The 23,044-nt window shown below is 38.5% G+C and overlaps 1 protein-coding gene across 1 annotated transcript in view; it reads left to right on the top strand.

Moving 5' to 3' along the window:
* CCDC147 (coiled-coil domain containing 147) overlaps nucleotides 1-23,044 on the top strand; it is a 117,558-nt gene that overhangs the window by 35,501 nt on the left and 59,013 nt on the right. Inside the window, exons 10-15 of the mRNA XM_008576882.1 lie at nucleotides 6,596-6,757; nucleotides 7,410-7,556; nucleotides 13,890-14,030; nucleotides 14,810-15,033; nucleotides 17,473-17,584; nucleotides 19,698-19,802. Of these exons, the coding sequence (XP_008575104.1) occupies nucleotides 6,596-6,757; nucleotides 7,410-7,556; nucleotides 13,890-14,030; nucleotides 14,810-15,033; nucleotides 17,473-17,584; nucleotides 19,698-19,802 (891 nt within the window). The remainder of the gene's footprint in view (nucleotides 1-6,595; nucleotides 6,758-7,409; nucleotides 7,557-13,889; nucleotides 14,031-14,809; nucleotides 15,034-17,472; nucleotides 17,585-19,697; nucleotides 19,803-23,044) is intronic.

The following is a 23,044-nucleotide window of genomic DNA, read 5'->3' as shown; positions in this document are numbered from 1 at the left end:
TTGGAAATGCAATTAATACTCTGGTATCACCGCGCACACCTCTCAGGATCGCGCTGTCTCCCGGCACGGCCGCTCCAGACCCGTCGCCATCTTCGACTCCTATCTTCACATTTTTAGCTGCAAGTGACTTCCTGGCATTTTTCCTTCTGGGCTGCAAACAGCATCAACATTTGCCTTCTAGTTCTTTCTGGTTTAGAGAAAGAGAGGTGAAATCTAAGACGCTGAAAGTCCTACCTTATGTTTTATTCATTTAATTTGGCATTTGCAAATGAGAAAGAAGATGCCCACTTGTGCCAGAATTGGATGGCTCAGTATCCCAAACTTTTTCTTCTGTGTTTGTCTCAGGCAACACTTGCCATAATAATGCTGCATAATAAACAACCACAAAATCTCAGTAGTGCACAAAAACAGGCACTTATTTCTCACATGCCTGCATTTGACTGAAGTTCAGCTAATCTAGGCTGGGCTTGCTTGGGCTTGGCTCTGGGCTGTAGGTCAGGCCCAGTTCTGCACAATGCAGTTCTCCTCTTCTAGGTTCGTGTTCTTCTCATGGAGAAATGAAGGAGTGCAAAAGGCCCACATAAGCACATTTCACATCTCTCTGCTTGACTGATGTCCTGACATCACATTGGCTATGGCAAGCCACATGGCCAAGTCCAACACCAGTGGCATGGGGAAACATACTCCTCCCATGACATTGTGGGACAAGGGGAGGGAGTGAGTATTTGCTCAACCATAAGATAATCTACTCCAGGGTTTCAGCACCCTTTATGCTCATGATTTTTCCTTTGCTGTAGTCTAAATTTTAGGATTCAGATAAATTGAGAGGCATCAGGAATGGCATCAGAAGTTGTGGTCTACCGTATTTACTCCTTTCTGAACTTTTACAAGTTCTAGGTAAAACCATTCCTAGTTAATTGTTCAATCAGCTGGACACTTCACATTATGCTTGTGCCTCATTTTAGGACCCCCTCCTTTTTCATTCTAAACGTTAAACTTCTGGCAATCATCTTCCCGACATTTTCATATGCTGAAAAGTATTCTTTTGCAATAAATCCCTACCTAACAATTTCTTAGCTCTTTGCTCATTTGCCTATAACAGTGTCAACCAAAGCTCTTCTAGACAGAGCTTCCAGGAAATGAATAATAATGTGCTTTCAAGAGCTTAGGAGCAAGCAAGAAAAGTAAAAGGTGCTTAAAGAAATATTGTCCATTAGATAGATATCTTCATAATGAAATAAAGCGCCCTTTTATTTGATGTTTATTGGAATTTTATGCAGAGCATCTTTAATTGGGTAGAAACCTGGAGAGATGCATCAAGGGAATATACACAAATTATAAGCTCTTTGTGTCATAATAAAGGAAGTGTATGCATATCACTACTTTCCTGCAGAACAGGATTTTATTCCTAGAAAAATCAAATAGATTTGTTAAGTACTAGTATTTATAATATGACATAATGTAACCTACCATGATAACCTGTTAACATTTATTAAATAATTAAATTACTATTTGCTAGATACTTATATGATGGCACAGATGTCTGTTCTCTCACTTAGGTTCTCGTAATAGCCCTCCGAGGTAGATGTTGTCATATCCCTCATTTTATAATATAACACATTATAAAAAATGGATAGAAACATAGATATGCCTCTATAAATGTAAGATAGAGGATAAAATAAGAAAGCAAAAGTAGGGAAGATTTAAAATTTCACATGCCTAGGCACATAGGTGTTTTCTATTTTCAGAGTGAGTTTTTCAGTTTCATTATGAATGTAAAGGCACTGTCAGCATTCAAACCATTGACATTGGGTTAGAAAACCTTACTTGAGAGGTTTATTGTGCTGATATTTCATCAAATGTAAGTTAAGGGGTCCCAAATTCAATGACCTACTTTCTTATCCTGCCTCAGTCTATATGATGTTCTGGCGATGCTGCAATTTTCCAGCGTGCATTATTGATTTTTATCTTGTTCTTATTTCTATTGGCAGGTTGTTTTAACAGAAAAAGAAAAGGTAGGAGTAAGTTGTAAACTGGGACTGTAACCCCATCATGCACCGTAAGCATTTTCTGGGCTCAGCAGTGGGCCTACAAATGCTAGGAGCTCCAATTCTCTGGCTGTAATAAAACTTTCTATATTTGGATGTGATTTATCTCATGAGTTGGTTTGAGGTATCCGCAAGTGTAATCAATTAATCGAGCTCCAGCTCCACAACTGGCATCCCTCATTCTCTGATTTTAACACCACTTTTAACTGGGAACGGCTTGCTGTTGAGAGGTTTTACTGCTACTTAACACCCCACATGGTTTATGAAATTTCAGGATTTGGACTTCTGCATGACATTGGTTTGAATGATTTCCATCAAAATAAATTGAGTCTGAACTATCAAAATAAATTGAGTCCGAACACTTAGAAATAAATTGCTTTGTAAACTGTCTTTTCCCTTAGTTTCAATATTTGTTATTTTTCATTGTCATTTAACTTAAATTCCTTTGATATTCTTGGTATCACGATGGGTTCTTATTTCTTCCAGCTGCAGGAATCCAGAAACAAGTTTGTGATTTTTTCACAGTTGTGTGCAGAAGGATGGACCATGCTAGTTGGATGCTCAAAAAAGAAATGCCCTTGGCTACATCTTTCCTTTGGAGCATTATTCTGTCTGTGCAAAGGATTATTCTTGTTATAATATCACTCAAAGTGATCGAATGAGCAATTTTTTCTTTTCTCTGATGTGCTGCTTGATACTCTGAATACTGATAGCACTGTTGAAAGTATCTATTCATTTCACAGAAACCAAAGAGGGCAATTTTTTGTCCATAGAAAGGCTAAATTTTAGACAAAAATAGTGCCTTTTCTTTTAAAAAAAAATCAAACAAATTAACAGATCCAGTAATAGGTACATTATTTATGTTTTCTATTTATTTATAACTTATGCATTTTAATTTCCAGTGTTGATATCTTTAAAGGCCACCTGCTACTTATTTTTAAAGATCCAAAGATGTCAATCAAAGAAATGGTGGGAAAAGGAACAAGATTTCTTTTCATTTAAGATCCATCCACATGCCTTTTCCCCAGACCTCCTTGTCTTTGATTTTCTAATCTTGTTCCTTCCAGGCCCCAACCAACCATCCAAGCTATTCACCACTGAGTCTGTATATAATTTTACCTTGAGCTATTTTCTTTCCACACGAAATGGATAATAGCAATTAATAATAAAACAACAGAAAAATCCTGTAAAAATACTTTACATAACTCATTGCATAGATTTAAAAAATTGGTTGAAATAGATAATTCTTTTTAAAATATATGCATCAAGGTTTGACTCAAGAAGTAGAAAACTTAGAAAGATCAATAACTATGGAACCTGGTGAAAAAGTTGAGGAAGAATTAGCGCCAACACCGACTGAGGGCCTAATGACTTTAGACTTAAGTTCCTTCATGCTTTCAAGAATCAGATTGTTCTCATGTTATCTAATTTTGTGTGTGTGAATTTAGGAAAAGCTGCTCATATACTTTGTATTATTTGGGGTAATATTCATAGACTTTTTTTACTGATATAACTCATGCCTTCTAGAGTGATAACGTATAAAGATTCCAGGCCTAGAAGAGATGATCCTGGGGTCCAAGGTGGGTCCTTGGTTGGGATGGTTAAGGACTAAAAAGGAAGAGGCAGTTTCCATAAATTATGTAAATCTGTAATATTATCTGCCTAGATAAGATGTGTAGGTCTATCCTCAGAAACTATTAAACTTCCAGTCTTTGATTCTCCCATAACGCCCTGTGCATCTCAATTTACTGGTTGGATCCATTCCTTGATGATCCATTCTATGGTGGGGTTACTCACTAGAAGTGAACTTGAGGGTAGGGAATGTGTCTTATTCTTCTTTATATCACTTGTGCTTTTGCTGTGCCTGCCATAGATAGGTCCTCAATATATGTTCATTAAGTAAATGAATAAATGGGTGACTGAATGAATGAATAAACAGAAAGGTATTTCATTCATTTTATGAAGCTAGCAGGAACCTTGATATTAAAACAGAACTAAAAAGAAAGCTACAGGCCTATATCACTTAGGAAAATGTATGCAGAATCCTAAATGAAATTCTAGCAAAGCAAATTCAATAGTACGTTAAAAGAATCATCCAGTATGACCAAAGAGGGTCTTTCTGAAACTGCAAGGATAGTTTTTTATTAAGAAAACTTGCTGGCAGTGTAGTGACGTGAAGTATTATAGCCATTCTGGAAAGCAATCCAGCAGTATCTATTAAAGTTAAAAATATCCATGTCTTCTGAGCAGCCATTCCGCTCCTGGGAATCCATTCCATAGAGGTAAAAGCACAAGCACATGAAAACACATGTATAAAAATGTTTACTGCAGCATGGTTCAGAGTGGCAAAAAAAGTGAAAACAAAGTTAATATCCATCAGAGGGGAGGAGTTGAGTATCTGATGGTACACTCACATTGCAGGATATCATACGACTTTTAAAGAGTGAATTAGAGCTATTTCAGATGATTTCCACAAGGTATTATTGAGTGATGAAAAGCAAAGTGCATAAAAGTATATACAACAAGATCCCATTTGGCTAAAAAAATAAAAATAACCCCCCCCAAACAAAACAGAACAAAACAAAACAAAAAACAACAAAAAACAAGCAAATCCCTGTATTTCCACAAGGTATTATTGAGTGATGAAAAGCAAAGTGCATAAAAGTATATACAACAAGATCCCATTTGGCTAAAAAAATAAAAATAAACCCCCCCAAACAAAACAGAACAAAACAAAACAAAAAACAACAAAAAACAAGCAAATCCCTGTATCTTTACATTTGCTAGTTGAATAACTTGGTGGCTATTAGTTCTTTTGACCTCACTTTCCTTCTTTGTAAATTGGGGTGATAATAATAGACATCTTATACGATTTTTGTGAAGATTGGATGAGTTAATATATGTAAAATGCCAGGTACATAGAAAGTAAATGATGATGAATATTAGTTATTATTATGTTGTAGATCTGAGTAGAATATGCAGAATTCAAAGAAAAATATGGAAGGGTAGATACTAGATTGTTAACCTAGTTCCATTATGCATAGATCAGGGGTTGATGTGGGCTGAAGCGAGAAGGATTGTCCAAGTACATAAGAAAAAGAAAATAAATGTATATTTCACATTTATGAATGTATTTTATGTTATGGCTTGTAAGACTATGTATAAAGAAATTAAATTAAACTATTTTTTAAATGAAGAGTTTATTACTGAGTATATCAGATCAATTGACCCAATAAGAATAAATAGTGTAAAATAATATATGTTGAGGGACATTTGCTAAAATTTAATCCCATTGCTCCATAAATATCTGTAAGAAAACTTTGAAATGTGCTTATTTAAAGATATGAAGGATAAATATTTTAAACAACAGCCATCATTAAATCTGATGAGAAAACACTAAAACAGGGCTTCTCAGAGTGTATTGTCTGCAGTAGTAATTCCACAAGCAGAAAAAAGGATTCTCGTAGTGCAATAACTTGGGCATGTGTTGCTCACAGTAGCCCACACCTGAATCACAATGAATACCAGCATGGCAAAGGTCTAAGAGGCCCGATTCCACCTTTAGGTTCTAGGTAAAATGTTACTTCCTCAGAGGAATCTGCTATGGCCACGTTACTTCAAATATGTCCCGTTTCCTCCATTCTGTCACATTGCTTTACTTCCTTTCGTTGTAACCATTAATGAACTCCCCTAAAATGCAGTGAATTCTTAAGAATTTTCTCTTGTGTCTTCTGGCTGTTATTTACATCATAATTTCATTGAAGTAATCATTTTTCCTTGATAAAATTTTTCTTCTTAAGGAATTTTTAAGGAAGTTTGTCTTCAAGGAATCAACTTCTGTGGACCTTGCTGCTGAGGGTCGTGATTACATAATTTCTGTTTATACACGTTGCTTGTTGAGAGGTATTGGCTCACAGTGGAATTTCAGGACTCAGTTTTTCATACTTGCGAAGAGGAGGCAGTCATTCTCGCCTCTCATTTTTTCCTGGAAGTGTTTTGTGCACAATAGAATGTATTTTTCTGAAGTCCTTTGAGTTCCGCTGATGGAGTGAGTTTGACATTGGCAAGACATCCTTATGATCGCCACCAGCATTGAAAGACCACTTTTCTCTCTCATGGCTAACTTTATGAAGCAGCCAGTGTGACCAAACAGTTATCTCTTATCTTTCATAGTGCTTTGTGTTAAGAACTGTTTAAGCCTGTGGCTTTTTTTTTTTTTTCCCTTTCTTTTTTTGGTGGGTGGGGTGGTCAGGAGAGGTTTTCAGAATTAAAAGAATTTATTTTTTTGTTCCTCTCCCTCTTTTGATCACAAAGTAACTGTTAAGCCTTTATACTTGAGCAGAACTCTGGCATAGATAAAATGTATGTTTGCCCCTAACCAGCTGGGCTGAATTTCTGTGTAGTACTGCAGTGATTATAGCCACACTCAGACTTTCTAACTGCTGGCATCTCTACCAGCCACCCTTAGATAAAAAACTCCATTTGTCCTGAACCGATGAGCACAGATGGGCTATTTAACCATATTCATATACTTCTTTCTCCTCCAGGTCCTCATGTACATGGAAGACATAAAAACCCGTGAAATGCAGATTTTTGACTACAAGAAAAAAATAGCTGAATCAGAGACTAAGTTAAAACAGCAACAGAACCTGTATGAAGCTGTAAGGTCAGACAGGAATTTGTATAGCAAAAATCTGATTGAGGCCCAGGTAAAGAATATATTTATGTCTTTACATTTTGATTTTTCTCACCGTGGGTTTGAAGCAGTTCATGTTATCATAATGGCGGAATTTAGAATAGAACAAGAAAGAAATCTTGTAAATCAGGAAGAATTCACCTGAAAAAGAAGATCAATTTGTGCAAAACTATCAGGTTGTTTGAAATGGAAATGACACAACTTAATAGGATGTGGAGATCATGGTTCTACTTTTAATTTTAGTATAGAATCACCATTCTCTTTTTTCTAATTTTTAAGATTGCTAATAGCTACAATGACTCAGAGGTCAGTGGCAGACTCTAGTCATTTAATTACAGAGCGTTGCTTCAAAATCTTTTAGTTATAATGTTTGTTGTGCTTCCAATTCTTCTTGTAAAATGAGGAATAAAGTGTGTGTGTGTGTGTGTATTATTCATTATGTCTATTTTGTGTATATCCCATGAGAATATTTTAAAATTTAATGCTATAAAATACTTTGAGACTGGTGGGCTCAAGAGACAAAGGAATAGCCCAGTTGTAATTGGTCAAGAAACCATTGTTTTGGGAGAGCTTCCCTTAAAAGCTCTTAAATATGTATTGAACTTCCATAGGACAATGGTGTCTATTTAATTCACTTTCAAACATTTCTCTTTTCATTTCATTAGGATGAAATAACGGAAATGAAGAGAAAGTTAAAGATTATGACCCATCAGATAGATCAGCTGAAAGAAGAAATCTCTGCCAAAGAGTCAGCACTTGTGAAGCTGCATCTGGAACAGCAGCGAATAGAAAAGGAAAAGGAAACATTGAAGGTACAGACCTTATAATAAAGGAGATGGACCAATAACCCATCTGCCTGCTTGAGACAGACTCCGCTCTCACTGAAGGCACCAAGGGGCAGAGAGAAAAATCAAGGCTGCCTGTGGTCGCAATTGTTAATTACCCAAACCGACCCATGCAAGGCACCAGGAGGAGGAACTCTACCATCTCCAGGTCAGGGTTCCTTACAGGTAGTGCTGCCAGGTAGAGTGGGGGAAGGAGGTAGTGGAGATGCACAAACACCTAGCTCATGTGTGCTGGCTGTCATACATTGGTGGAAGAGAACCCAGCAGGTCGGCAGTACCCAGGAACTCCTTGAGCTTGCCAATGGCTACAATCCCTTTGCATTCATGACCCACGTCCAGCCCTTGTGCCCACACCCAATCCTCACTGACACCTCCCTGGACCTCCTAAAGGTGATGCTTTGTCAATGGCTACAATCCCTTTGCATTCATGACCCACGTCCAGGCCTTGTGCCCACACCCAATCCTCACTGACACCTCCCTGGACCTCCTAAAGGTGATGCTTTGTCACTCTGCTCTTAGTCATTGTGTACTTCCTGTGTGCGTGAGTTTTCTGCCTGCAATTTACTTAGTTACTGGGTGTCAGAGCTTTGTCCACATTTGGTTTGCCCTGGAACGGGGTCATAGTTCACTTTACCTCTGTGGGCCTAAGAACTTTGCAGTTGCTCTTCCAGGGATCACCTTGGTCTTCATATATCTTACTAAGACATACACTTTTAAATCAATTTAGAAGATTCTATGTCTGCTAACATGACTCTTTCCAAGAATACATACCAAAGAATTACACCATTCCAAATTCTTGAACCAAACGTGTTTTTTACTGTATGCATCACTAAATGTGATGTATTTTCCTTTTCCTATCTAATCCAACATATTTCCCTTCTAATCCATTTGTCCAAAGAATTAAGAAAAGGAACTTCTAAGAGAATGATGCCACTTTTATTTTGAGAATGTATGTGCAGAATATTCATGGATGCTTATGAATCATTTGCAGGAACTGTTTACAACAAACTGGGTACCTTGGTTTTTGCTCACATTAGCTTTCAAAGGCAGTCCCTGTCTTGAAAATGTCCCTATCTAGTGTTGGACAGGTTAAAAAAATGCCATATTTCCTTGATTCTAAGACGCCATGGATTGAAATATGCACGCTCAATTTAATAATGGGTTTTGTCAACTTAATGATAGGTTTTCATGGAAATAGAACTACTACATTAAATTAACTTAAGGCACATTTGGTTTAAGAAATATTAAACTGTAACAAAAGTGCCTTTACAGAAAAGATATGGTAATTGGTATATTTACTTGTCTGAGACTTTCATCTCCCCCACTCCAGCTTATGATAGAAGAATTCAAAATTCTGTCTTAAAATTTGTTTATATACAAAGACACATGCATATATTTTCTAAACTTTGAAAATACCCAGCATCTATGCCCTTATTCCCCTTGTTCAAAAGCAGAGTTTTTTTTGTTTTTTTTTTTTCCACGATAAATGCTGGCGAGGTTGCGGAGAAAAAGCAACTCTCATACATTGTTGGTGGGAATGCAAAATGGTGCACCCCCTATGGAAAATGGTATGGAGGTTCCTCAAACAGTTGCAGATAGATCTACCATATGACCCAGCTATCCCACTGCTGGGAATATATCCAAAAGCAGAGTTTTATAGAAGGCAGTTTGTTCCACCCTGGAGCCTGTGGTGGGATGGGGTTTATTTATCACTGAATGAATCAAGAGAATCTTATTATAGGCATTGTTTCGCCCATAGGCCTCATGTACCATGTTAACAAGGCTTCAGTGTAATACAAGTGGAGCACCATCTCTTTCTTTTAGAGGATGGTGTTGGTTCTCATCTCTTACTTTCCCAAATGATACACTATTAAAAAGATTAATTATTACCCCATAATGGGATCCTAGGTGGAAGTAACTTCTTTCTATGAAATTCTGCTTTAGAATAATGTCATATACAAAAGATCAAGTGTTCCTAATTCCTTAGCTTGATTTTGGTTAATATTTATTTCAATTATGCCCTCCCTTATCAGACATCTACACATATAGCTCCAGAGAAGCATCATAAGAAAAATAAAATAAAGGGCAATAGGGACTTTATTTGGTCCTGGGCCAGCAGAGTTGGCAGCTGGTGGACATGAGGGAAGATAAAAGGGTTCTGCTCTGGAGAGTCTGCTCCAAATGGGAATCCCAGGTCTGGATGACTTTAGGTCATTGATTATAGAAAGATGATTGCTTCGGACTTGTGAAACTAGGCTGCCTTTTCTCCCAGCATTTCCCATTAAGGCAAGAATGAGGAACAGAGAAAAGAGGCCTGCTTGGTTTACTATTTGAGGCTACCTAAGGGTGACTTGCAATGGGGCGCCGACTGGATAATTTTGGCTGATCATTAAGCCCATTTGACATTCTTAAGAAAAATGTGCCAGCTCAAATGTCAAGTTTCAGGCTCTTGACTTTTTTAGCCTAAGAATTTGAGTCACATTCCACACAGGTATCTGGATTTCAGGCATCTGAAGTTTGTGAACCAAAATCTTGGAATAAAGGGCAGATTTTTTAGTAACTTTGCTCTGAGAGACATTTATCTTATTATTTTGAGTTCTACAAAGCTGTGTGGGTACATAATCCTTCTTGGAGCCCTAGTTTGCTTGGTAGACTATGAGATGCCTTTTATCAGGACAACCCAATTTACTACTTCTCCAAGCTGATAGACAAACAATTGTCCATAGTAGGTCATCCCCCTCAACAGAAAAATCATGCTCCTTCCATGTTTCTTTTCCTTTTTCAGTTGCCACCAAGCTCTACTGACTCCTCAGGATCCTAGACTTTGTCAGCATACTATGGGTATGACAGAATGTCAATAGTTCTCTGCAGACATTGCTGCGTTCACCTGCCCATCCTGTCCCAGTCTCATTTCATCAGCACTGAAGGAGTTTTCTCGTTTGGAGTGTCTGCCTTCCAGCCCTAACAAGCCCCCAATTCTGTCTCATCACTTCCCTATCATCCTACATCTATCTGACAGCACTTTGATTCTTGGTGAATAATTCAGCAGCAACTTCTCTGTGTCCAGAGCTCAGCACCGCATTAAGGACTGGCTTCAGGGCACCTTTTACTTACCCATTTACTTAGTGGACGCTGTAGCGTTGACATGGATAGGGAGCTGTCATTTCGTGAGAGAGAGAGAAAAAGCCTAATTATTCTTGCGGCAAGAAGACTTTAGGTGGTCCTGTTTGTTTTGCTGGATATAAACAGATGGTTTCTGTTAAACACAATGAGTGGCGGGATCATATAGGAACAGGTGACAGTCTTGCTTGCAAGTATGGCTTATGAGATATGATTTATGCCCATAGCCAAATTAGATGAGATATAATCCATAAACACTGATTGCAAAATTGTATAATTTCTGAAGGGTGTGTTCTGCCATCTCATAACAACTTCATAGCACCAGTAACACTTGAATAGGTGCAGAAACTTCAGGTCCCACCTAGGACATTGCCTGATGGCTTTTGAGTGCATAGCAGCCTTTACCATCTTTCCTGGGTGAGACAGCTCAGATTTATTACTGCTAAATGCATTAGATCCAAGGTATTTTGTTGATGCTAACATTTGCTGCCAACGTCTAATGCCACATCTTGTTTATAGCCCATAAATTTATGACATAAGGAGACCACTCAGAATTTTGATATATTATGAAAAAAGTACCCAGCAATGCCAAACGCACGAGTGGTTTTACATTTCAGACAGATACTTTACACTCTGTTGATTGCATTTTAATATAACAGGGGTTTCATTTTGTTCTGCTGATGGATTCTGATCAGCTCTTGGCACTTAGGAACAGGAAAGTGAATGTTGCACATCTGGGAAAATAAAAGTTTTATTAAAGAAAGCATGAGCCAAACAGATATTTTATTGCTGTCTTTGCTGTCACCTTAAATGATTATAGAAACAGAAAGGCTGGCTCTTCGCTCCCTTTCTTAACAGGCAATCCTCCTTGGGTGGTAGATACTAGCCCAGATCTTTTCTCAATGAGTATTTCCTTTGCTTATTCCTAGACCAAAGCATATTTCATGAATGAACAAACAGAATGTCATAAAGGAAACCCTTGGTTTTACAGTAGCTGGTTGCACTAGTTTGTGATATTGCATATCTATTACTAGGTGTATGGTATCTTCTACTGTTTGGGTAAGTTAAGTTTGAGGTGTGGAATTAACGACTCCTGGTCTTCATGGATTAGAGGCGGGCCTTGACTAGAGTTGGATTGGTTTGTAGGCACTTACAAATATGAGATTTTCTGGGCCGGCCCAGTGGCGCACTGCTACAGTGCACCGCTTGGGAGCGCGGCAGCACTCCCGCCGAGGGTTCGGATCCCACATACAGACCGGCCGCTCACTGGCTGAGCGAGGTGCGGGCGCAACACCGAGGGTTGTGATCCCGTTGCCGGTCCCGGTCCGGTACGGGCGCGACACTGAGGGTTGCGATCCGTTGCCGGTCACGAAAAAAAAAAAAATATGAGATTTTCTATCGTCTTGGTGACCATTCTGGGTAGGTGGGGTTAAGGCATCCTAATTCTTACTTGGAGGAAAAAATGATTACTCTTTCACTGTCATGTGCCAACCTGCAAGCCATGGCAATTTGGAGCCTTAATATCTTGTCATTTCCCTTGTGATTCCAGGTGTGGCTGGAAGCAGAGCTGCTCCTCCTCATTTGTTTCTTCTTACATGGATCTGGCCTGTGATACCACTTGTCTTTCCCATCTGGGCATGGAATCTCTCAAAGACATACTGTTCTTTCCCTTAATGTGGGTAACCCCTCCACTGTATACTCATACAGTACATGGCATGCAAGGCCGTTCCCAGCCTGGCCCAGCTATCTGCCAGCCTTGCCTCCTGCTATTCCCTACCTAACACTCTAATCCAGCCACACCAGATGCTTTGCTGTCTGGTGAATGCACCAGGCACTTCATAGTTTGCAGGCGTTGTTCACACAAGCCTGACTGTGTATGCCCAGCACGTACCTCTCCATTTTAGCAATATCTGTCAACTGCCAAGGAACTGACTGGTTCCTCCCTCTAAACCAAACCCAAGGCAGAAATAGAAACTTCCTGTGTATTTCCCGTGTACTCCCATGTCCCTTTTCACATGGTAGGTAGCATTTTCACACTGTCGTTGGCTATATTCATCATCTCCATGGATGGTGAATCCCTCAAATCTTACTCTCTTTCGTATTTGATTTGGAACTATTGGGTGGTGACTTTAGTGGGAGCACAGGCTTTGGAATCAGAAGATCTTTGTTGGAATCTCAACTCTGCTACTTACTAGCTCTGTGACCTTGGGCAAGTTATTCACTTTTCTTTGTCTCTGTAATTGCGCTTGCAAAATGGAGATAAGAGTAGCTCTGCAAAATGCCTACTGTCATGCCTGGATATTATAGGTCACAAATATGCTTGTGGAATAGTAGAGAACATGTACTTGGATGAGAGGAATTTTCCTTTTGATATTTACCAGTTCATAGCACCTTTTCCCCATCATCCGTGATTTCCATGCAACCCTTAAGGGCAAGACTGAGGTCTGAGTTCTCTGAGAAAAGTGTCCCTGATGACCCCAGCCCAGTGATGACTTTTCCTTTGACCTTCTGTAACATCCATTCACTGTCTGCATGATAACAATGATACTGAAAAATTATTGCCTGGGCTTATTAATATTTGCATAATACATATTTATATATTTTATCCTCTCATCTGGATTAAAAGTGTCTTATGAGTAGGATCTATATGTCTTTTTATACCATGACATCCCTTCTGTTCCATCACGATGTTTTACAAGACAGACACTTAGTTATTATCTTTGACTGATTTAATTTTTGTTTGTAATGGGCTTTATCTTTGCTGTTGATGTACTGGTGATATTAGGACCATGACAGAGGCCTCCCCTGTCCTTACTCCCACATTCTCCTCTGCATATTCTTTGTGAATTCTCCTGATGTTTAGCTGGTAGGAGGTGAAGTACTACTGAATACCAGTGAAGCCCTTGATACACATATATAGAAAAATGATAGAAATCCCCTCAAGGGCACAACTCATAGAATAAACATGATCACTGTAATGTGCATTGCTGTTTCTTTATGGGCTTTGTGTGTGTGTGTGTGTTGTAAGCTGGTTTTGCTTGTGAGAGTGATCAAACCGTGTTAAATGAAACATCAGAGGAAAGTGTAAGAAGCACGACTGTTCCTCTGAATCCAAGCCCTGTAGTCCTGGTTTGTGTTGTTACTGAATGAAATTTGTCGGCATCTTTCATTTTTTGTCAGGCTGAGCTGCAGAAGCTGAGACAACAAGCCTTGGAAACCAAACACTTCATTGAAAAGCAAGAAGCTGAAGAGAGAAAACTCCTGCGGATCATTGCTGAGGCCGATGGGGAGAGGTTGAGACAGAAGAAGGAATTAGACCAGGTAAGACACCCCATCAGTTCTGCAGACCTCATCAGCAGACATGAGTGTTTGATTCACAAATCCTCATTCCTCTCTAAGCTCTGTCATCCACCTGTGTTGGAAGAACAGCAGCAGAAGCCCATCTTGTGTTGACTAATAATGAAATATTCATTTATGTGACTCAGATTTATGAGCACTTCCTATGTGCCAGTCACTTTTTTAGGCACCGGGGACACGTTGGCCAACAAGACCATAAGGCCCCTGTTCTCAGGGAGCTTACATTCTAGTATAATATAATTGCTAGCTTATAATTGCAAGTAATAATTACATAATTTGAGAGATAGAAACTCAAGTGCATAATTTGGGGGTTAGAAACTTAAATGCTTTCAGGGATCTGGCAGAGAGAAGTCAGCCAGTGCAGGACAGTAAGAAGAAGTCATTTAAATTTAAATGACTTTGTGGCAGTCATTTAAATTTAAACATTTAAAAACATATGGGTTAGAAAACAAACCAACAAACAAAAATACATATCCATGGGCCAAGGATTATTGGGCTATTGCACTGTTATTCTTATTATGGATTATTTGCTGTACTATGGATTCTTTTTCCAAGAAGATTGAAAACTCGAATGGGAAGAGTCCAATGCTGACTGTCTAGCAGGTTATTTCCAGTGCCCAGCCCACGTGGTGCCTAGCACATGTAGGCATTCAATAGATATTCATTGACTGAGTGAATTCTGCTGCCATAATCATAAGCGAGACTTTGTTCCCTGGTGGCCATGACCTTCTCTACCTTTCTAGGTCATCAGTGAGAGAGATATTCTGGGGTCTCAGCTTGTTCGGCGCAATGACGAGTTGGCTTTGCTCTATGAGAAGATCAAGATCCAACAGTCTGTGCTGAATAAAGGCGAGAGCCAGTACAACCAGAGGGTGGAGGACATGAGAATCCTCAAACTTGAGATCAAGAAGCTTCGCCGGGAAAAGGGTATTCTTGCCAGGAGTGTGGCTAATGTCGACGAACTCAGGTAACAAGAGAGTCTCAGGGCTGAGGGCACAGCAGTTTGTGGGGAGCTCCCAAAATGATCTGGTATTTACGTTTGCTTGGTCGTGGAAGGTCTTTATCAAGTTGTACAAAATGAATTTTATATGATGAAATTATTAGCACATAAGGAGAACAACTTTTTCCTAAAATCTACATTGTACTCATGCTATTACAAAAATGAACTAGCTTCCTTTAGGAGGGCATGGGTGAATGCAAAAAGGTTTTGAAAAAACTTTATTTTGGATTTTAAAAAAGAAGTTTCGAGTCAAATCACAAACACAAACGAGTTGCAATTCAGAATTTTTCCCCCAATGAACTCTTTTGAATTTCTTTAATAAGGTAGTATGCAAGAGAAGGAGCATTAGTATTTAAATTTAATCCCGGTAACATTTGCACATCTTTTTCTTGCAATTACAGTATATACAGGATGAAAAGAGGTGGAAATTTAATTCTATCACTATTTGAAAACTTTTTGCTTAGAAGGCAGCCAAATTTTGTATCTCACTCTTGATTTATCTTCTGCAGCTTTCACTTTGGCTGAAAAGTGCTCCTTCTTTCTTTAAATCTTGCATTACACAAGATCTACTTTCCCTTTGGGAAAATATCATCATGTTTTATATAGGCAATTGCAGGAAACCAAATAAAGAGGTCTGGTATTTTCTCAGTAGCTATCCTTATTCCCCACAGACTTGTAGATCAACAGTATTTTTGACCACCTTGGGATAAGGACACAGTTTGGATCTGATTTTCAAATTAACCGGATTAGTAGATAGTTTTGATATTTAGATGTACTGAATATGTTTATACAGCGAGATTGCCACTAACACGGGTGGATCAATACTTTTTCTTTTAGGGTTGCTTGTATTTCATATGATAAAAGCAGTACAAATTCATTGTAGAAAATGTGGGAAATGAACAAAAAAATGTAAAGAAGGGATTTCAAAGTCACTCATAACTTTACTACCCAGAGATACAACCATTGACATTTTGGAGACAAATGGATTCATTCTAAGTAGCTATTGCATGACCTCCAAGACCATCACTAAACTTGTCAGCAGTGAGATATTTTTATTACATACACAAAGGACCAAATTTTACCCATTTCTAGTCAATGTTGCTAGTTTGTTGGTAATAGATTTTATTTTTCATTTCAATGGGAATGCAACTTAATAGAGATTGGAGGCAAGCAGGCATGAATTCCAATCTTAGCCTTGTCACCTAGAAGCTGTGTGACCTTGGGCAAATCTCTGAACTTCTCTGAGCTTCCAACTTGTAGTTCCAATTAAACAAGAAAATGTAATGTGCCTAGCGTGGTGTCTAGTACAAAGTAAGCTGTCAAATATGGTAGCTAATACTTTTGCCGTCCTCCTCTGAAGATACTCTAGAAAATGGAGGTGTTAAAAATATGCTTTTAATTCTAAGCAGCTTGTTCTGAGCTCCCTGTTGAGTGAACATCGTGCAGTTAATTCTAATGGTTTGTCATGCTAATGAGGGGAAGTTGTATTATTGGTTTAAATGAAGCAATTAAGTAAAAGAGATGGCTTAGTATTAGTAATCTTCACACCCGCAGCAGATGAGGACAGATAATAACATCCTTATTGCCCATGTCAGTGCAAGGGCTTGCCTCTCCTCCACCTCCCAGTGAAGATTCTCCTTCAGTAGGGTGGCAGCCACCTCGCAGGATACTGGAGCTGGCTGCAGCACATTACCTATTAACTAGAAACGCCCACAGATTTTAGAAGTATGTTTGAGCCAGAGCTATTTCTTCAGGAATTTTTTAGCCATCTGCATAGTTGTGGAACGTGAGATGAAATTTCACAGTTCCTAACCTGGAGTTTCTCAGTCCTGGCTGCACATTAGAACTAACAGCAGGACTTTAAAACCTGTGAAGCTCAGGCCCCAGGCTAGAGCCAGTAAAGCAGAATCTTGCTGGGAATTGGGTCCAGGCAAAGGGATGTTGTCGAAGGTCCCGAAATGATTCCACTCTGGTGAGGGTGGAGATGTTCTGCCCTCACTGGTGGCAGGTTATCACCTGCGCCCCTGTATCTTGGCAGTCAGGTTCCAGGTGTGGAATGCAGACTGTTCACTTACTGCTACTATCGAGGTGCTCTCATAATTCATCTTCCCCCTCATTCTTTCCATATACATCTAAATTCTTGGAGTATCCAGAATCATGATTCTGAAACCCTGGTACTTTTTTTTTTTTTTTTTTTTTTTTAAAAAAGCTAAGGCAATTCTTGAGCTCTGTAAGAATTGATATCATCTGTGTCTCACCCAGATTTAGGAGGTTGGTCTCAGTGTTCATAAAAGTCTCCTTAATTCCAACTTTTTATGCAAGACGTAGTGTGTATGTAACCACATAAAGATATGATATGCAAATAGGTGGATAATTTCTTTACAAAAGAAAGTTTGTCTGATTCAGGCAGGAGCTTTTTCACACTCAAAGAGAATTCTTGAAGGAAAGGACACGATGCCGAGCCCTGGAGGAGGAGCTGGAGAACCCCATGAACGTGCACAGGTGGAGGAAGCTTGAGGTAACATCTGGCAGTGCATTCTTCCTGTCCCCAAATCTCTTCCCTAACCCATGTGAGGCTTCTAACGTAAAGCACAGTAAAGAAGCATGGTTTTATTGAATGCTCTGCAAATTGTCACCTAAAATGTGAGGCTGGATCAAATGTAAATTGGGTTGCTCCAGAACCAGACTTTCATTTGGGTTTTGTTTTAAAAGTCTTGGACAAAATCCTTTCTGCCAAAATAAGACCCAGTGAAAGCTGCAAATTGGCCTCACCAATTGACATTTATTTTTCTTGTTTAGGTAGTTTTTGGCCAGCCAGTTATCCTGAGGCTACCTGTTAGTCTTGGATTGTTAATCACCTTTATTTCTATTGGCCACCATCTTTGCATCCTTTTATTTCTTGCAGGAAAGATGGTTTTGTAAACTAGCCCTTTTTTTGAAGGACTGACATTGTGTTAGCCAAACACTTTCTCTTAGGATCTGGGGAGCCAAAATCCCAGCCGTAGAGGATAGATAGTCAACTTTACATTTTATTTTATGACTTCCTCATAGACATTACTACCAGCACTGAAAATAACAGTTAAAGACAAGCTCTGCTTATTCAAGAAAAAGATAGCTGTCTCCTTTAGTTGTATCTAGCAATATGGGTGCTAAATAGGGCTTTGACTAAGTGAACCATTAAGGTGTTGGGAGATGTAAGTATGTGATATATGAAAGAGCATGGCAAAGTAGAGAATCAGCTAAGTAGGTTTTTATTTTTCCTTTTTATCTTTTTCCTTTAAACCAAGAAAGCATTAAGGGTAATGCATTATAAATTGTCATGTAAACAAGAGACTGAATTTAACAACATCCAGTCTTGCCAAGTGACTGCACCAAATCTAGTCCTAGTATATGGATTTCAGTTGGCACTGCGTGGGTATTTCTTAAGCAGAGTCAGAGTCAATGGGATATCTTTTTCCTCTCTGTTTTGGACCTTCATTTATTCCTCTTCAAATGCCAAGAGTGGCATAGTTTACTAACCCTATGATAATATGGATATGTGTTGAGATTTTAAATCTATTTGTTCTCACATTAGTTTATTCCATGTGTTTTCAAGCAGATCTTTCTTGAGAAGTGGAGCTGAGATTTTAAATCTATTTGTTCTCACATTAGTTTATTCCATGTGTTTTCAAGCAGATCTTTAAAGTTTCCAATTTTATGTAAATTTCTATTAAAAAATTAGAAAATAGAGATTCCAGGAGGCAGTTGAAAATATTTTACTGCTAGATTAATTTAAAAGAATGTCAGTACAGTTGAAAGTGAAGCTTTGGCTCAAAGTCTGGAAGATGAGTTATCAATTTATAACTGTATATCTTGCTTGAATTGTACACAGATAGCTATTGAAGGAGCATTAAGGCTTTACAGATTGATAACTCCATTTGAAAGCTAAATGCCATGGTTGTGTTCTGCTGCCAATTATTAGCAGAAGTCCACATCCTGGAAACCTTCCCCATCACAGACTGTAATGAATCTTCTTGTTGACAATTACCAAAGGCTGAGTGAATTAGGGAACCTTGTCTCATTCTTATAGAAACAGAGGAGATGGTAGGGAAAGCCTCAGAGAATAGCAATTAAGAACCACAGCCTTGGGAGCCAGGCATAACTGGGCTTGAATCCAGCTCTGACCCTTTCCAGTCTGGATAAATGACTTAACTTCTCTGAGCCTCAGTTGTTTTATCTGTAAAAAGGGAAGACTGATTATACTGTCTCATAGGGCCGTTGTGTGGTTAAAATATGATATTGCATGAAAAGCACTTAGCACAGTGTCTGGATGGTGGCAAAGAATGAGGTATCATGCATAGTAGCTTTCATTATTGTTATTATTATTATTATTCCCACTGGTGGAATAAACACATTCACTTTCCATTTATAGGCTAATAGAGCCATAGATAAGACATTAAGAAAACTGCAGACTGCTTTTTTGGAGGGGCAGGTATTTATGACTATCTTGTTATACTTTTTTTTTCTTGGTCTAAGTCTCTCTGTACTGGGTCTGCAATAGGATTTCGCAAAACAATAATTATTTTGCATAGGGACCTTGATGCTTTGAAACTGGTGATATCTCAGCTGCTTGTTGTTGTTCCCTTGGACAGGCCAGTGACCCCAGTACCTTTGAGTTGATACAGAAAATTCACACCCTGCAGAAGCGTCTCATCAGCAAGACTGAAGAGGTGGTTGAGAAAGAGCTTCTCCTTCAGGTAGCATTTTTGTTTTCTATACTCGTTGAGCAAGTGGATTTTCTCAGCATCATCCTCTCCTGTGTTCTTAGAATGAGTCAGTTATTTGGCAGCGTTGCATGCCCCATATTTAACTGTAGATGGCAACAGTGACTCACACATAGAGGACAAACACAGCCTGATTAATTGGTCTTTTATGCTGCGATCACTGGTATTTTAAAAATTCTGGAAAATGAAGTTCAAAGCTAGGCTTACTGCAATGAATAATGTGAGCATTTCCCCCCACTTCTCTATAGTCTTATTTGTCAGATTCTTTTAAATCCTTTTCTCGTATCTTCACGTAATGCAAAATACAGTGATTTTGATTTTGGAAACAAGCTTTCATATAAGAGCATGAGTGATCTGTCCACGTAAATATTTCTGTAAATGAAATGGAAGGAAGGGTGTCTTTTTGAGGATTTTATGCAATAAGTTAGTCTGGAGCAATTAGGCCTGTATCTTTGTGAGTAGCAGATATCATCACCATCCTCTTCATCATCATTGTCATTGTCATCATCATCACGTGCTGCATGCTGGATACTGTAAAAAAGAAGCTTTTCCTAAAGTTGGGTATACAAGGGCTTTGCCTACCTTCCCCTCATTTCCTCTTCACAGTTCAGGGTGTGGATATTGTCACCCCCAATTGATGGATGAGGAAGTTGGGGCCCAGGAGTCTAGTGTGGATGAGAATGTCAGCTCTGGTGTTAGATGGCCTGGGTTGGAATCCTGCCTCTGCCAATTTGTAGCTGTGTGAGTTTAACTTCTCTGCCCCTGAGGTTCTAAATCTGTATTATGAGACAGTAATAGAACCTATGAAAATGGATATTGTGAGGATTGAAAGAGTTTAGCATTATGCTTGGTAACATAGTGTCTAATAAATATTAGCAATTATTCATGTTATTTCTGATTTCAAAGCCCATAATCTTAATGGCTGGCTTACCATTAGTAGGAGTAGGAACTTCTACATATGAGTAAGGGGCATTTGCCCCTGCTGTTTTACAGTCTACCTTAAAAAGGATGATTTTCCTACTAAAGTTGGGTATACAGTAAATAGCATTCCAGAGCATCGCTACATTGAGTGGCCAACAGGAATTTCCTCTCCTCTTGTAGCTTAGACTTAAAAAAGATGATTTTCCTACTAAAGTTGGGTATACAGTAAATGGCATTCCAGAGCATCGCTACATTGAGTGGCCAACAGGAATTTCCTCTCCTCTTGTAGCTTAGCCTGGTGGTAAAGGGAGCAGACTTCGGAGGTTCAAAGATCTGGTCTTGAATCAGTTCTAACACTTAATAGTTCCATGACTTTGGGGAAATGACATACATTTTCCAAACCTCAGTTTTCCCAGCTGTAAAACAGGATAGTAATACCCATTTCGTTATGAGGAAAAGATACCAAGGTCAGAGTACACAACTTTGGAGTCTCATAAGGATAACTAATTAATGCGTAGGCAGTGTGGTCTGACAGTACAGAGTTTGAGCTGCAGCTCCACTGATTCCAGCCACTGGTCCCTTTCCCAAGGCCTTGCAGCTGGTAAGTGGCAGGGATGGGATACAATCCCGGCGGTCAGCTCCAGAGCCCACCCTTTCTACCACTTCACTACCCTGCCACTTCTGTTATTATTGTCATGTTGCTACTTTTAAAAAGAACCAAATTTTGTATTTTGCCAAACCTCTCTATTTTAAGTTTGTTTTATATTTCATGGACTGCTCTAACTTTATTATTTCCTTCATTCTATTACTTTAGGTCTACTCTGTTCTTCTACCTTCTTAAGATTAATGCTCAGCTCATTAACGTTCAGTCTTCTTTTCTACTATAAGCATTTAAGGCTATAAAATATCCTTTAAATAATTTCTTTAGTTCCTTCCAGCAGGTTTTGATATGTGGTATTTTCATTTAGTTCTATGCATATTCTATTTCCAGAATTATTACTCCTTTGAGAGTAAGTCTCAAAAAATATCCACTATTTCTCCTATACTAATTAAAAGTACATTTAAAATTTTCCAAATATATATGTACTTACTTTTTGCTTACTGATTTCTCACTTTTTTTAGCTCTAGAAGTTCTTTTATTTTTTATTGTTATCATATTCATTATTACAAATTGTAATTTTTCTTTATGCCCTTTACCCAACCTATCCCTCCCCTAACCCCCTCCCTCCCCCACGTCTCTAGTCTCTCTCTCTCTCTCTCCCCCCACTTCTTTTGTAGCATCCAGTTATGAGTGAGAACAAGTGGTATTTCCCTTTCTGTGCCTGGCTTATTTCACTTAACATGATTTTCTCCAGACTCATCCATGTTGCTGCAAATGGCAGAATTTCATTCTTTTTTATGTCTGAGCCGTATTCCATTGTGTGTATATATATATATACCATATTTTCTTAATCCAGATGTCTGTTGATGGACATTTAAGTTTGTTCCATACTTTGGCTATCGTAAATAGAGTTGTGATGAATGTGGGAGTGCAGGTATCCCTTTGATATGATGATTTCCATTCCTTTGGATATATACCCAGAAGTGGTATTGCTGGATTATATGGCAGTTCTATCTGTAGTTGTTTGAAGAAACTCCATACTGTTTTCCATAATGGCTGTGCTAATTTACACTCCCACCAACAGCATAAAAGAGTTCCCCTTTCCCCACATCCTCACCAATATTTGTTATTCTTGGTCTTTTTAATAATGGCCAGTCTAACTGGGGTGAGATTATATCTCAATGTGGTTTTGATTTGCATTTCTCTGATGATTAGTGATGCTGAGCATTTTTCTCATGTACCTGTTGGCCATTTATATGTCTTTCTTTGAAAAATGTTTATTCATCTCCTTTGCCCATTTTAAAATTGGATTTTTTTTTTCTGTATAGTTGTTTCGGTTCTTTATATATTCTGGATATTAATCCCTTGTCAGATGTGTAGTTTGCAAATATTCTCTCCCATTCTGTAGGTTGTCTTTCCATTCTGCTGATTGTTTCCTTCACTGTGCAGAAGCTTTTTAGTTTGATATAATCCCATTTGGTTATTTTTTCCTTTATTGTTTGTGCTTTTGGGGTCTTATTCATAAAGTCTTTGCCCAGTCCTACTTCCTGGAGTGTTTCCTCTATATTTTCCTTTAGTAATATTATGGTTTTTGGTCTTATATTTAAATTTTTAATCCATTGTGAGTTGATTTTGGTATATAGTGAGAGGTACAGATCCAGTTTCATTCTTCTGCATATGGATGTCCAGTTTT

This window comes from Galeopterus variegatus, unplaced genomic scaffold (genome assembly GCF_000696425.1).
Source record: "Galeopterus variegatus unplaced genomic scaffold, G_variegatus-3.0.2 Scaffold1418, whole genome shotgun sequence".
Classification (NCBI taxonomy): domain Eukaryota; kingdom Metazoa; phylum Chordata; class Mammalia; order Dermoptera; family Cynocephalidae; genus Galeopterus; species Galeopterus variegatus.
Note: the sequence above shows the minus strand (reverse complement) of the source record. Positions and strands in the feature narration are given on the sequence as shown.